General features: G+C 51.5%; 1 protein-coding gene across 2 annotated transcripts in view; it reads right to left on the bottom strand.

Moving 5' to 3' along the window:
* The window catches only part of slc39a4 (solute carrier family 39 (zinc transporter), member 4), a 38,245-nt gene that overhangs the window by 5,353 nt on the left and 16,204 nt on the right, over window positions 1-16,688 (bottom strand). The window contains exons 2-9 of one of the 2 annotated variants that reach the window (XM_031904508.1): window positions 13,737-13,994; window positions 13,001-13,190; window positions 8,258-8,427; window positions 7,761-7,935; window positions 5,424-5,596; window positions 5,175-5,327; window positions 4,544-4,657; window positions 4,289-4,343 (exon numbers count right to left, since the gene is read on the bottom strand). In XM_031904508.1, coding sequence (XP_031760368.1) covers window positions 4,289-4,343; window positions 4,544-4,657; window positions 5,175-5,327; window positions 5,424-5,596; window positions 7,761-7,935; window positions 8,258-8,427; window positions 13,001-13,190; window positions 13,737-13,994 — 1,288 coding nt within the window. The remainder of the gene's footprint in view (window positions 1-4,288; window positions 4,344-4,543; window positions 4,658-5,174; window positions 5,328-5,423; window positions 5,597-7,760; window positions 7,936-8,257; window positions 8,428-13,000; window positions 13,191-13,736; window positions 13,995-16,688) is intronic. The other variant, XM_031904509.1, reaches the window with a different exon arrangement.

The following is a 16,688-nucleotide window of genomic DNA, read 5'->3' as shown; positions in this document are numbered from 1 at the left end:
AATACCCCGCTGTGTAGCCCCGGGGGCAGCCATTCCTGCACTGGTACAGCTGGGGTGTTTGCTACAGAAACCCTACTATAGTTTATATAAATACCCCGCTGTGTAGCCCCGGGGGCAGCCATTCCTGCACCGGTACAGCTGGGGTGTTTGCTACAGAAACCCTACTATAGTTTATATAAATACCCCGCTGTGTAGCCCCGGGGGCAGCCATTCCTGCACTGGTACAGCTGGGGTGTTTGCTACAGAAACCCTACTATAGTTTATATAAATACCCCGCTGTGTAGCCCCGGGGGCAGCCATTCCTGCACTGGTACAGCTGGGGTGTTTGCTACAGAAACCCTACTATAGTTTATATAAATACCCCGCTGTGTAGCCCCGGGGGCAGCCATTCCTGCACCGGTACAGCTGGGGTGTTTGCTACAGAAACCCTACTATAGTTTATATAAATACCCCCGCTGTGTAGCCCCGGGGGCAGCCATTCCTGCACTGGTACAGCTGGGGTGTTTGCTACAGAAACCCTACTATAGTTTATATAAATACCCCCGCTGTGTAGCCCCGGGGGCAGCCATTCCTGCACCGGTACAGCTGGGGTGTTTGCTACAGAAACCCTACTATAGTTTATATAAATACCCCGCTGTGTAGCCCCGGGGGCAGCCATTCCTGCACTGGTACAGCTGGGGTGTTTGCTACAGAAACCCTACTATAGTTTATATAAATACCCCCGCTGTGTAGCCCCGGGCAGCCATTCCTGCACTGGTACAGCTGGGGTGTTTGCTACAAAAACCCTACTATAGTTTATATAAATACCCCGCTGTGTAGCCCCGGGGGCAGTCATTCCTGCACCGGTACAGCTGGTGTGTTTGCTACAGAAACCCTACTATAGTTTATATAAATACCCCGCTGTGTAGCCCCGGGGGCAGCCATTCCTGCACTGGTACAGCTGGGGTGTTTGCTACAGAAACCCTACTATAGTTTATATAAATACCCCGCTGTGTAGCCCCGGGGGCAGCCATTCCTGCACTGGTACAAGCTGGGGTGTTTGCTACAGAAACCCTACTATAGTTTATATAAATACCCCGCTGTGTAGCCCCGGGGGCAGCCATTCCTGCACTGGTACAGCTGGGGTGTTTGCTACAGAAACCCTACTATAGTTTATATAAATACCCCGCTGTGTAGCCCCGGGGGCAGCCGTTCCTGCACCGGTACAGCTGGGGTGTTTGCTACAGAAACCCTACTATAGTTTATATAAATACCCCGCTGTGTAGCCCCGGGGGCAGCCATTCCTGCACCGGTACAGCTGGGGTGTTTGCTACAGAAACCCTACTATAGTTTATATAAATACCCCGCTGTGTAGCCCCGGGGGCAGCCGTTCCTGCACTGGTACAGCTGGGGTGTTTGCTACAGAAACCCTACTATAGTTTATATAAATACCCCGCTGTGTAGCCCCGGGGGCAGCCATTCCTGCACTGGTACAGCTGGGGTGTTTGCTACAGAAACCCTACTATAGTTTATATAAATACCCCGCTGTGTAGCCCCGGGGGCAGCCATTCCTGCACCGGTACAGCTGGGGTGTTTGCTACAGAAACCCTACTATAGTTTATATAAATACCCCGCTGTGTAGCCCCGGGGGCAGCCATTCCTGCACTGGTACAGCTGGGGTGTTTGCTACAAAAACCCTACTATAGTTTATATAAATACCCCGCTGTGTAGCCCCGGGGGCAGTCATTCCTGCACCGGTACAGCTGGTGTGTTTGCTACAGAAACCCTACTATAGTTTATATAAATACCCCGCTGTGTAGCCCCGGGGGCAGCCATTCCTGCCACTGGTACAGCTGGGGTGTTTGCTACAGAAACCCTACTATAGTTTATATAAATACCCCGCTGTGTAGCCCCGGGGGCAGCCGTTCCTGCACCGGTACAGCTGGGGTGTTTGCTACAGAAACCCTACTATAGTTTATATAAATACCCCGCTGTGTAGCCCCGGGGGCAGCCATTCCCGCACCGGTACAGCTGGGGTGTTTGCTACAGAAACCCTACTATAATTTATATAAATACCCCGCTGTGTAGCCCCGGGGGCAGCCATTCCTGCACTGGTACAGCTGGGGTGTTTGCTACAGAAACCCTACTATAGTTTATATAAATACCCCGCTGTGTAGCCCCGGGGGCAGCCATTCCTGCACTGGTACAGCTGGGGTGTTTGCTACAGAAACCCTACTATAGTTTATATAAATACCCCGCTGTGTAGCCCCGGGGGCAGCTATTCCTGCACTGGTACAGCTGGGGTGTTTGCTACAGAAACCCTACTATAGTTTATATAAATACCCCGCTGTGTAGCCCCGGGGGCAGCCATTCCTGCACTGGTACAGCTGGGGGTGTTTGCTACAGAAACCCTACTATAGTTTATATAAATACCCGCTGTGTAGCCCCAGGGGCAGCCATTCCTGCACTGGTACAGCTGGGGTGTTTGCTACAGAAACCCTACTATAGTTTATATAAATACCCCGCTGTGTAGCCCCTGGGGCAGCCGTTCCTGCACTGGTACAGCTGGGGTGTTTGCTACAGAAACCCTTACTATAGTTTATATAAATACCCCGCTGTGTAGCCCCGGGGGCAGCCATTCCTGCACTGGTTACAGCTGGGGTGTTTGCTACAGAAACCCTACTATAGTTTATATAAATTACCCCGCTGTGTAGCCCCGGGGGCAGCTGTTCCTGCACTGGTACAGCGGGTGTTTGCCTACAGAAACCCTACTATAGTTTATATAAATACCCCGCTGTGTAGCCCCGGGGGGCAGCCATTCCTGCACCGGTACAGCTGGGGTGTTTTGCTACAGAAACCCTACTATAGTTTATATAAATACCCCGCTGTGTAGCCCCGGGGGCAGCCATTCCTGCACTGGTACAGCTGGGGTGTTTGCTACAGAAACCCTACTATAGTTTATATAAATACCCCGCTGTGTAGCCCCGGGGGCAGCCGTTCCTGCACCGGTACAGCTGGGGTGTTTGCTACAGAAACCCTACTATAGTTTATATAAATACCCCGCTGTGTAGCCCCGGGGGCAGCCATTCCTGCACTGGTACAGCTGGGGTGTTTGCTACAGAAACCCTACTATAGTTTATATAAATACCCCGCTGTGTAACCCCGGGGGCAGCCATTCCTGCACCGGTACAGCTGGGGTGTTTGCTACAGAAACCCTACTATAGTTTATATAAATACCCCGCTGTGTAGCCCCGGGGGCAGCCATTCCTGCACCGGTACAGCTGGGGTGTTTGCTACAGAAACCCTACTATAGTTTATATAAATACCCCGCTGTGTAGCCCCGGGGGCAGCCATTCCTGCACTGGTACAGCTGGGGTGTTTGCTACAGAAACCCTACTATAGTTTATATAAATACCCCGCTGTGTAGCCCCGGGGGCAGCCATTCCTGCACTGGTACAGCTGGGGTGTTTGCTACAGAAACCCTACTATAGTTTATATAAATACCCCGCTGTGTAGCCCCGGGGGCAGCCATTCCTGCACTGGTACAGCTGGGGTGTTTGCTACAGAAACCCTACTATAGTTTATATAAATACCCCGCTGTGTAGCCCCGGGGGCAGCCGTTCCTGCACTGGTACAGCTGGGGTGTTTGCTACAGAAACCCTACTATAGTTTATATAAATACCCCGCTGTGTAGCCCCGGGGGGAGCCATTCCTGCACTGGTACAGCTGGGGTGTTTGCTACAGAAACCCTACTATAGTTTATATAAATACCCCGCTGTGTAGCCCCGGGGGCTGCCATTCAAGCTGGAAAAAAGGAGAAAAGGCACAGGTTACATAGCAGATAACAGATAAGTTCTGTAGAATATAATGGGGGTTTATCTGTTATCTGCTATGTGCCTGTGCCTTTTCTCCTTTGAATGGCTGCCTCCATGGCTACATAGCAGCTTATTTATATAAATTATAGTAGACTTTCTGAAGCAAACACACAACTTTTACCAGTGCAGGCAGCAGCACATTATATTTTAGTTACTTTTATACACTTTCATTTTTTGGTGTTACTGTTCCTTTAACAGAACATGTTCCAATACTATTCTGTGCCCAGAGGTGGCGCCATCAGTCAGATGATGGTAAAATACTTCTATCCCCCAGATGGCAGTGTTTGCCTACGCACTGACTGAATCCCTAGCTGAACCCTCAGTGGCTATTGTGCCAGCGGGGCATGTGGGTGAGACTGACGCTCTGTGGGGCAAGAGATACCCAACAAATACCCACGTTTGCACATGCGGTTGGTACTTAACTGGGTACTTACCTCGGCTCTTGGCTTTTTGCCTTCCACTCCCAAATTCCACGTCGGTAGCACAGACCTACAGGTTATAATGGTGCATGGATTATTATAATGAGGGGGCAGGGCTAATGGTGCAGCAGCTGATTGGTCATTACAGGGAGAATAGAATAAAGTTAGAATAAAGCCCAATTATGCAGGAAGTGATGGCACCGTCACGGTGATGCCCTAAATGCCCTGCCGCAGGGTAGAGGGGTACCGTGTACACCATCAGTTCCCTACCAGGTCAGCTTGGGATTCCGACTTCTGCTCCTTCCGCCTTTCCTTGTCCTGGTGGTAGTTCTGCAGGGACAATCCGTGGTCACAGTGTCCGTGGTTGGCACCCTCAGCCTCCTCCTGGGTTACAAACAGGGGGCAAATATGACTCAATGGGCTCTGGTACCAACTGGAGGCAAAACCCACTGAGCCTGACACTGAACTGGGGGATTATGAGCCTGGGAGGTGCCCCTCTGCTCTAAGATTTGCCCCCAAAGTGTGTTAATTCCCCCCATCTGCCACTTAGTCTCCCAGAGTGCCAGTTTGCCCAGACCCTGCTGCAAGGTGCCCCACCCTGGGGGGAATGAATTGGGTGGCAGAGTCCTGTGCCAAACACTGATACGTTACTTACTGCGCCCCCCCAAATCATTAATGAATGAGTGACCCCAATACAGAACCCTGAGGGACCCCACTAAGAACCTCACTCCCAGTAGGGAATGTACCAGTGACCCCACCCTCTGTACCCGGCCCTGTGCCAGTTTCCTACCCATATACAAAGGTAAGTACACCAAACGGACTCCCAGGGCAACCTCATGTTTAACCCTTACTCTCACTTCCCCCTAGAGGGCGCTATTTCCCACCCTGTCAATGTACTTACCCCCGATATCATCAAGATACTAAAGAGCTTTTCCATGAGGAAGAACAAATAGATGCCCCCCAGCACCGCCAGAAGCTTCCAGATGTGAGAGCGATCCTCCTCCTCCTGGTGCGAGTGCCCCTGGGGGTCACTATGGCCGTGCAGGCCGAGAAGCTGCCCATCAATAAAGCACAAAGGAGAGGAAACGGTAAGAACCAAAGGGGCAATAACCCGAGGAGGCCCCCTACAGGTAGCCAGGAGCAGCGTTACCTGGGGTATCAGGTGCAACACGGCATCGCCAGTCAGGGAGCCGACGGCCAGGCTGACAAAGAACTGGATGATGTACTGGTAGGCGGTGGTGCAGGAAGTACAGAGCAGGATGGAGATTCCCAGCAGGGCACACAGAGATACCACCAGCGTGGCAATTGTGCCATAGATATATTCTGCAACACACAAACTGCCCCTCAGTTCACTTACATAAGCACCTTGTATAAAACCAACCCCCCCACATACTGAGCAGGCACACTGGCACTGCCTACGGGTAACTGCCCCACTGCCCAACCCTCCCAGTGTCACTCCTGGTACAGGGTCCTAAGATCCACCAGATTTTACTGGGTCGGAACTAAGCCAGGTTCTGTGACAGATGTGCCCTCACTTTCCCCTAAGCACTGGGCAGTGCCACTGGCACCCTAGCCAGCACAGGATGGGCAGCTGCTGGGGCAAATCTGAGGGCCTGGATCATTCCTGCTACACGGCTGCTGAGCTGGAACGGCCACTCTGGGCTGGGGAATGGGCACTCTGGGCTAGGGGAACGGTCACTCAGGGCTAGGGGAATGGGCACTCTGGGCTAGGGGAATGGTCACTCAGGGCTAGGGGAACGGTCACTCAGGGCTAGGGGAACGGTCACTCTGGGCTAGGGGAACGGCCACTCTGGGCTTGGGGAACGGCCACTCTGGGCTAGGGGTACGGCCACTCTGGGCTAGGGGAATGGTCACTCAGGGCTAGGGGAACGGCCACTCTGGGCTAGGGGAACGGCCACTCAGGGCTTGGGGAACGGCCACTCTGGGCTAGGGGAACGGCCACTCTGGGCTAGGGGAACGGGCACTCTGGGCTAGGGGAACGGTCACTCTGGGCTAGGGGAACGGCCACTCTGGGCTAGGGGAACGGCCACTCTGGGCTAGGGGAATGGCCACTCTGGGCTAGGGGAATGGGCACTCTGGGCTAGGGGAACGGTCACTCTGGGTTAGGGGAACGGTCACTCTGGGCTTAGGGGAACGGGCTAGGGTCACTCTGGGCTAGGTAACTGGCACTCTGGGCTAGGGGAATGGGCACTTCTGGGCTAGGGGAAGGCACTCTGGGCTAGGGGAACGGTCACTCTGGGCTAGGGGAATGGGCACTCTTGGCATAGCGGGAACGGTCACTCTGGCTAGGGGAATGGCCACTCTGGGCTAGGGGAATGGGCACTCTTGGCTAGGGGAACGGCACTCAGGCGGCCACTCTGGGCTAGGGGAACACCTGGGCTAGGGAATGGGCACTCTGGGCTAGGGGAACGTTCACTCTGGGCTAGTGGGAACGGCCACTCTGGGCTAGGGGAACGGGCACTCTGCGCTAGGGGAACGGCCACTCTGGATTAGGGAACGGCACTCTGGGCTAGGGGAATCGGGCACTCTGGCTAGGGGGAACGGGCCACTCTGGGCTAGGGGAACGCGTTCACTCTGGGGCTAGGGGACGGCCACTCTGGGCTAGGGAACGGACACTCTGGGCTAGGGGAACGGCCACTCATGGGTGGGGAACGTGCACTCTTGGGCTAGGGGAACGGCACTCTGGGCTAGGGGACACGTTCACTCTGGGCAGGGGAACGGTTCACTCTGGGCTAGGGGAACGGTCACTCTGGGCTAGGGGAACTGGGCACTCTGGGCTAGGGGAATGGGCACTCTGGGCTAGGGGAACGGCCACTCTGGGCTAGGGGAACGGCTTTCACGTCTGGGCTAGGGGATGGGCACTCTGGGCTAGGGGAACGGTCACTCTGGCTAGGGGGAACGGCCACTCTGGGCTAGGGGAACGGCACTCTGGGCTAGGGGAACGGCCACTCCTGGGCTAGGGGGAAACGGCCACTCTGGGCTAGGGAACGGGCTAGGGGAATGGGCACTCTGGCTAGTGGGAACGGTCACTCTGGGCTAGGGAGACGGTCACTCTGGGCTAGGGAACGGCCACTCTGGGCTAGGGGAACGGCCACTCTGGGCTAGGGGAACGGCCACTCTGGGCTAGGGGAACGGTCACTCTGGGCTAGGGGAATGGGCACTCTGGGCTAGGGGAACGGCCACTCTGGGCTAGGGGAACGGCCACTCTGGGCTAGGGGAATGGGCACTCTGGGCTAGGGGAACGGCCACTCTGGGATAGGGGAACGGTCACTCTGGGCTAGGGGAACGGCCACTCTGGGCTAGGGGAACGGCCACTCTGGGATAGGGGAACGGCCACTCTGGGCTAGGGGAATGGCCACTCTGGGCTAGGGGAACGGCCACTCTGGGCTAGGGGAACAGTCACTCTGGGCTAGGGGTTGTAGATATGGGGAAGGCCACCAGAAGTCCCGCTGCTATGGGTACTTACTTTCCGCAATGCTGAGTTGCTCCTGGTTGCCCCCTGGCTCCTGCCCCCTGGCACAGACCTTGCTGACCTGCAGCTGGATCAGACTGGTGCCAACGTGGGGGAATTGCTCTGGGGAGATGCCCAGGTCAGGGTCAATCCCATGGATGGCAAACAACTCCCGGGGGCTGAAACATGTCTGGAAAACAAGGAAATACTTGTACTCCAATACTGTTGTGACTGGGGGGTAAACAAACTCAGGGTCAGTGATATATACCCCCCTGAGGCAGATTGGAGAGGGTACTGAAGGGATTTTTGCCCCTCTCTGGATCAGATGCAGAAGCAGGTTGGGCCCCACAGAACAGCAGTTATAGGTTATAGGCAAGATAGGGAGGGTAATGCTCCATACTGATACCCCAGGCCATTGGCCCATGGGCCGGCCAACCCTACATGAACCCCGAGTCCCCCACAAGGTCTGTGGGCTCTGGGCCAGCTCTGCCAGCCAATCATTTCTCACCCACCTCAACCCAATGCCTTGTGTGGGGGGCATTATCTTGTGCCAGGCGGCGCCGGTGGGCCATAGGGTCTGGCATCTCTTGGGCATCTCCGTGTCCCTCGTGGTCTTCCCCATCATGGTCCCCATGTTCCTCCTCCCTCACCAGGCTCAGGTTGGTCATCAGCAGGGAAAGAGCTGGGGGGGCAGTAAGAAGCACAAGGTCTGTGGCACCCCCATACATCTGTCTCACCCCTGTACCCCCCCGAGTGCAACATGAATAGGGCTTGGGCTGATCATTAAAGGGACAGTACCCCCCCCCAGTGCAACATGAATAGGGCTTGGGCTGATCATTAAAGGGACAGTACCCCCCAGTGCAAACTGAATAGGGCTTGGGCTGATCATTAAAGGACAGTCCCCCCCAGGTGCAACCATGAATAGGGGCTTGGGCATCATTAAAGGGACAGTACCCCCACAGCTGCACATGAATGGGCATGGGCTGAGTCATTTAAAAGGGGTCAGTACCCCCCAGTTGCAAACATGAATTAGGGCTTGGGCTGATCATTAAAGGTCAGTACCCCCCAGTGCAACATGAATAGGGCTTGGGCTGATCATTAAAGGGACAGTACACCTCCCCCAGTGCAACATGGAATAGGGCTTGGGCCTGGATCATTAAAGGGACAAGTACCCCCCAGTGCCAACATGAATAGGGCTTGGGCTCAGCATTAAAGCGACAGTACCCCCAGTGCAACATTGAATAGGCCTTGGGTGATTTCATAAAGCGGGACAGTACCCCCCCAGTGCAAACATGAATAGGGCTTGGGCTGCATCATTAAAGGGACAGACCCCCCAGTGGCAAATGAATAGGGCTTGGGCTCATCATTAAAGGGACAGTACCCCCAGTGCACATTGAATAGGGCTTGGGGCTGATCATAACGCGGACAGTTACCCCCCAGTGCACATGAAATTAGGGCTTGGGCTCATCATTAAAGGGACAGTACCCCCCCAGTGCAACATGAATAGGGCTTGGGCTCATCATTAAAGGGACAGTAACCCCCAGTGCAACATGAAATAGGGCGTGGGCTGATTCATTAAAGGGACAGACCCCCCCAGTGCAACATGAAATAGGGGCTTGGCGCTGTCATTAACGGGGACAGTACCCCCCAGTGCAACATGAAATAGGGCTGTTGGGCTGATATAAAGGCGCAGTACCCCCCCAGTGCAACATGAATAGGGCTTGGGCTCATCATTAAAGGGACAGTACCCCCAGTGCAACATGAATAGGGCTTGGGCTGATCATTAAAGGGACAGTACCCCCAGTGCAACATGAATAGGGCTTGGGCTGATCATTAACGGGACAGTACCCCCCAGTGCAACAATGAATAGGGCTTGTGCTTGATCATTAAAGGGACAGTACCCCCCCAGTGCAACAGAATAGGGCTTGTGCTTGATCATTAAAGGACAGTACCCCCCTAGGTTGCAACATGAATAGGACATGGGACTGATCATTTACAGGTGACAGTAAACCTCCCCCAGTGAACATTGAAATAGGGCTTGGGCTGATCATTAAAGGGACAGTCACCCCCCCAGTTGCAACATGAATAGGGCTTGGGCTGATTTCATTAAAGGACAGTACCCCCCAGTGCAACATGAATAGGGCTTGGGCTTGATCATTAAAGGACAGTACACCCCCCCAGTGCAACATTGAATAGGGGCTTGGGCTGATCATTAAAGGGACCCGGTACAACTCCCCCAGTGCAACATTAAAATAGGGCTTTGGGCTGATTCATTAAAGGGACATACCCCCCAGTGGCAACATGAATAGGGCTTGGGGCTGAATCATAAAGGTACAGTAACAACTCCCCCAGTGCAACATTAAATTAGGGCTTGGGTGATCATTAAAGGGACAGTACCCCCCCAGTGAACATGAATAGGGCTTTGTGCTATCATTAAAGGGACCAGTACCCCCCCCCAGTGCAACATGAATAGGGGCTTGGGCTCATTCATTAAAGGGACAGTACCCCCCAGTGCAACATGAAATAGGGCTTGTGCCTGATCCATTAAAGGACAAGTTACCCCCCCAGGTGCAACATGATTAGGGCTTGTGCTGATCATTAAAAGGGACAGTACCCCCCGTGCAACATGAATAGGGCTTTGTGCTGATCATATAAAGGGACAGTACCCCCAGTGCAAACATGAATTAGGGCTTGGGCTGATTCATTAAAAGGGAACAAGTACCCCCAGTTGCAACATGAATAGGGCTTGGCTGATCATTAAAGGGGACCAGTACCCCCAGTGCAACATGAATATGGACATGGGCTGCATTCATTAAAGGGACAGTAAACCCTCCCCCAGTGCAAACATGGAATAGGGCTTGGGCCTGATTCATTAAAGGGACAGTTACCCCCCCAGTGCAACATTTGAATAGGGCTTGGGCTGATCATTAAAGACAGTACCCCCCAGTGCAACGATTGATAGGGCTTGGGCTTGCATCATTAAAGGGACAGTACCCCCAGGCAACATGAATTAGGGCTGTGGGCTGATCATTAAAGGGACAGTACCCCCCAGTAGCAACATGAATAGGGCTTGTGCTGATCATTAAAGGGACATTACCCCCAGGTTGCAACAGAATAGCTTGGCTGATCATAAAGGGACAAGTACACCTCCCCCAGTGCAACATGAATAGGGGGCTTGGGCTGATCATTAAAGGGACAGTACACCTTCCCCCAGTGCAACATGAATAGGGCTTGTGCTGATCATTAAAGGGACAGTACACCTCCCCCAGTGCAACATGAATAGGACGTCTTGGGCTGATCATTAAAGGCGACAGTACACCTCCCCCAGTGCAACATGAAAGGTGGCTTGTGCTGACATTAAAAAAAGGGACAGTACCCCAGGTGCAAAACATGAATAGGGCTTTGGGCTGATCATTAAAGGGACAGTACCCCCCAGTGCAACTTGGAATAGGGGCTTGGGCCTGATCATTAAAGGGAACAGTACACCTCCCCCAGTGCAACATGAATAGGGCTTGGGCTGATCATTAAAGGGACAGTACACCTCCCCCAGTGCAACATGAATAGGGCTTGTGCTGATCATTAAAGGGACAGTACACCTCCCCCAGTGCAACATGAATAGGGCTTGGGCTGATCATTAAAGGGACAGTACACCTCCCCCAGTGCAACATGAATAGGGCTTGGGCTGATCATTAAAGGGACAGTACCCCCCCCAGTGCAACATGAAATAGGCTTGGGCTGATCATTAAAGGGACAGTACCCCCCAGTGCAACATGAATAGGGCTTGGGCTGATCATTAAAGGGACAGTACACCTCCCCAGTGCAACATGAATAGGGCTTGGGCTGATCATTAAAGGGACAGTACCCCCCAGTGCAACATGAATAGGGCTTGTGCTGATCATTAAAGGGACAGTACCCCCAGTGCAACATGAATAGGGCTTGTGCTGATCATTAAAGGGACAGTACCCCCCCCTCATGCAACATGAATAGGGCTTGTGCTGATCATTAAAGGCGACAGTACCCCAGTGTGAACATGAATAGGGCTTGGGCTGATCATTAAAGGACAGTACCCCCCAGTGCAACATTGAATAGGGCTTGGGCTGATCATTAAAGGGACAGTACACCCCCCCAGTGCAACAATTGAATAGGCTTTGTGCTGATCATTAAAGGGACAGTACACCCCCCCAGTGCAACATGAATAGGGCTTGTGCTGATCATTAAAGGGACAGTACCCCCAGTGCAAATTGAATAGGGCTGTGCTGATCATTAAAAGGCGGACCAGTACCCCAGTGCAACATGAATAGGGCTTGGGCTGATCATTAAAGGGACAGTACCCCCCAGTGCAACATGAATAGGGCTTGTGCTGATCATTAAAGGGACAGTACCCCCCCAGTGCAACATGAATAGGGCTTGGGCTGATCATTAAAGGGACAGTACCCCCCCAGTGCAACACGAATAGGGCTTGTGCTGATCATTAAAGGGACAGTACACCCCCCCAGTGCAACATGAATAGGGCTTGTGCTGATCATTAAAGGACAGTACACCCCCCGTGCAACATGAATAGGGCTTGTGCTGATCATTAAAGGACAGTACCCCCAGTGCAACATGAATAGGGCTTGGGCTGATCAGTTAAAGGACAGTACCCCCAGTGCATCATGAATAGGGGCTTGTGCTGATCATTAAAAGGGCAGTACACCCCCCAGTGCAACATGAATAGGGCTTGTGCTGATCATTAAAGGGACAGTACACCCCCCCAGTGCAACATGAATAGGGCTTGGGCTGATCATTAAAGGGACAGTACCCCCCAGTGCAACATGAATAGGGCTTGTGCTGATCATTAAAAGGGACAGTACACCTCCCCCCAGTGCAACATGAATAGGGCTTGTGCTGATCATTAAAGGGACAGTACACCTCCCCCAGTGCAACATGAATAGGGCTTGTGCTGATCATTAAAGGGACAGTACCCCCCCCAGTGCAACATGAATAGGGCTGTGCTGATCATTAAAGGGACAGTACACCCCCCCAGTGCAACATGAATAGGGCTTGTGCTGATCATTAAAGGGACAGTACCCCCACAGTGCAACATGAATAGGGCTTGTGCTGATCATTAAAGGGACAGTACCCCCCGTGCAACATGAATCAGTGGGTTCTGGGGGGGTCCTGGGGGGTATCAGTGGTATCGGTGGGTTCTGGGGGGTATCAGTGGGTTCTGGGGGGTATCAGTGGGTTCTGTGTAGGTGACAGGGGGGGGGACTTACCATCAAGGCTCAGGTTGGTGCCATCACTTCCCAGGTAATTGTAGATGTACCCCAAGAAGTACTCGGGGGGTGGAAGGACATTTAAACATTTGCCCTCAAACACGGTGGCAAGGAGAGCCCCCTGAATCTCGGGGGTCACGGTGTCGGGCTCAGACGTCATATTGATAATGTTCTCCCCACGTTGGCATGGCTGTGGGCAGAGAGTTTCAATTCATTCATAGTTACTCACTGGCACGGCCCCCCCTCACTGATTGTAAGTATCTCTCACTGAGTGTGAGTGGCAGCAGTCTCATGTCACTGAGTGTGAGTGGCAGCAGCCTCCTGTGAGTGAGTGTGAGTGGCAGCAGTCTCATGTCAGTGAGTGTGAGTGGCAGCAGTCTCATGTCGGTGAGTGTGAGTGGCAGCAGTCTCCTGTGAGTGAGTGTGAGTGGCAGCAGTCTCCTGTGAGAGAGTGTGAGTGGCAGCAGTCTTCTGTGAGTGAGTGTGAGTGGCAGCAGTCTCATGTCACTGAGTGTGAGTGGCAGCAGTCTCCTGTGAGTGAGTGTGAGTGTCAGGAGTCTCCTGTGAGTGAGTGTGAGTGGCAGCAGTCTCATGTCACTGAGTGTGAGTGGCAGCAGTCTCCTGTGAGTGAGTGTGAGTGGCAGCAGTCTCCTGTGAGTGAGTGTGAGTAATTGCCTGGGTCCCTTGGCCAAAGGAAGAAACAAACCCCACTTTTACCCCCCCCCCCCGCACTTACCTGCTCCCCCCCTCGGTACAGGGGCTGCACAGCTCCAATCAGATGCTCGGCCGTCTCCAGGGCACTGGGGGCCACTTGGCTTTTAATGAATGTTTGTGATTGGTTCATCCACTCCCCCTGCCTCAGGGCAGAACATGCTGTATGGGGGTCCGACATGTAGAACAGGAGCCCCCCAGAAACAGCCATGTACCCCTCAGCATCCAGGGGGGAGCCCGGGGGCAGATTCACAGCATTCAACAGATCCATGGGAGACAAACACTGCAACGGGGGGGGGGGGCAGAATTATATATACAGTGTTACTGGGGTGGGAATCATATATACAGTTTACCTGGGGGGAATCATATATACAGTATTACTGGGGGGGGAATCATATATACAGTATTACTGGGGGGGGAATCATACATACAGTATTACTGGGGGGGAATCATACATACAGTATTACTGGGGGCGGAATTCATACATACTGTCAGTATTAATGGGGGGAAATCATACATACAGTATTACTGGGGGGAATTCATACATACAGTATTAATGGGGGGGAATAATACATACAGTATTACTGGGGGGGAATCATATATACAGTATTACTGGGGGGAATCATACATACAGTATTAATGGGGGGGGAATCATACATTATTACTGGGGGGATCATACATACAGTATTACTGGGGGGATCATATATACAGTGTTACTGGGGGGAATCATATATACAGTATTACTGGGGGGGGAATCATATATACAGTATTACTGGGGGGAATCATATATACAGTATTACTGGGGGGGGAATCATATATACAGTATTACTGGGGGGGAGATCATATATACAGTATTACTGCGGGGGAATCATACATACAGTATTACTGGGGGGGGATCATATATACAGTGTTACTGGGGGGGGAATCATATATACAGTATTACTGGGGGGGGTAATCATATATACAGTATTACTGGGGGGGAATCATACATACAGTATTACTGGGGGTGGGAATCATATATACAGTATTACTGGGGGGGATCATATATACAGTATTACTGGGGGGGGGAATCATATATACAGTATTACTGGTGGGGGAATCATACATTACAGTATTACTGGAGGGGGGGAATCATATCTAAAGTATTACTGGGGGGGGATCATATATACAGTATTACTGGGCGAGCGGAATCATATATACAGTATTACTGGGGGGGATCATATATACAGTATTACTGGGGGGAATCATACATACAGTATTACTGGGGGGAATCATACATACAGTATTACTGGGGGGGAATCATACATACAGTATTACTGGGGGGGGAATCATACATACAGTATTACTGGGGGGGGAATCATACATACAGTATTACTGGGGGGGGGGTCATATATACAGTATTACTGGGGGGGGATCATATATACAGTATTACTGGGGGGGGAATCATACATACAGTATTACTGGGGGGGGAATCATATATACAGTATTACTGGGGGGAATCATATATACAGTATTTACTGGGGGGGGTCATATATACAGTATTACTGGGTGGGGGATTCATATATACAGTATTACTGCGGGGGGAATCATATATACAGTTATTACTGGGGGGGATCATATATACAGTATTACTGGGGGGATCATATGATACAGTATTACTGGGGGGGAATCATATATACAGTATTACTGGGGGGAAATCATATATACAGTATTACTGGGGGGGGAATCATATATACAGTATTACTGGGGGGGGGAAATTATACATACAGTATTACTGGGGGTATATCATACATACAGTATTACTGAGGGGGGGGAATCATATATACAGTATTACTGGGGGGAATCATATATACAGTATTACTGGGGGGGAATCATATAATACAGTATTACTGGGGGGAATCATATATACAGTATTACTGGGGGGGGATCATATATACAGTATTACTGGGGGGAATCATATATACAGTATTACTGGGGGGGAATCATATATACAGTATTACTGGGGGACGGGAATCATATATACAGTATTACTGGGGCGGGATCATATATACAGTATTACTGGGGGGAATCATATATACAGTATTACTGGGGGGGGAATTCATATATACAGTATTACTGGGGGAATCATATATACAGTATTACTGGGGGGGGATTCATATATACAGTATTACTGGGGGGAATCATATATACAGTATTACTGGGGGAGGCGAATCATATATACAGTATTACTGGGGGGGATCATACATACAGTATTACTGGGGGGGTGAATCACCCTAATATACAGTATTACTGGGGGGAATCATATATACAGTATTACTGGGGGGGGGGAATCATATATTAACAGTATTACTGGGGGTGGGAATCATATATACAGTATTACTGGGGGGGAATCATATATACAGTATTACTGGGGGGGAATCATATATACAGTATTACTGGGGGAATCATATATACAGTATTTACTGGGGGGGGAATCATACATACAGTATTACTGGGGGGGAATCATATATACAGTATTACTGGGGGGAATCATATATACAGTATTACTTGGGGGGGAATCATATATACAGTATTACTGGGGGGGGAATCATATATCCAGTATTCATGGGGGGGGAATCATATATTACAGTATACTGGTGGGGGGGAATTCATACATACCAGTATTACTGGGGGGGAATCATATATACAGTATTATGAGGGGGGGGGGAATCATATATACAGTATTACTTGGGGGAATCATATATACAGTATAGGGGAATCATTATACAGTATTACTGGGGGGGATTCATATATTACAGCTACAGTATTACTGGAGGGGGATCATATACTACAGTATACTGGGGGGGTCATATATACAGTTATTACTGGGGGGGAATCATATATAACAGTATTACTGGGGGAATCATATAATACAGGTATTACTGGGGGGGAATTCATACATTACAGTATTACTGGGGGGGGATCATCCTCCTCTTCC

Source organism: Xenopus tropicalis, chromosome 6 (genome assembly GCF_000004195.4).
Source record: "Xenopus tropicalis strain Nigerian chromosome 6, UCB_Xtro_10.0, whole genome shotgun sequence".
In the NCBI taxonomy this organism is placed as follows: domain Eukaryota; kingdom Metazoa; phylum Chordata; class Amphibia; order Anura; family Pipidae; genus Xenopus; species Xenopus tropicalis.
The sequence above is the reverse complement of the archived record's forward strand: the minus strand, read 5'-3'. Positions and strand labels throughout refer to the sequence as shown.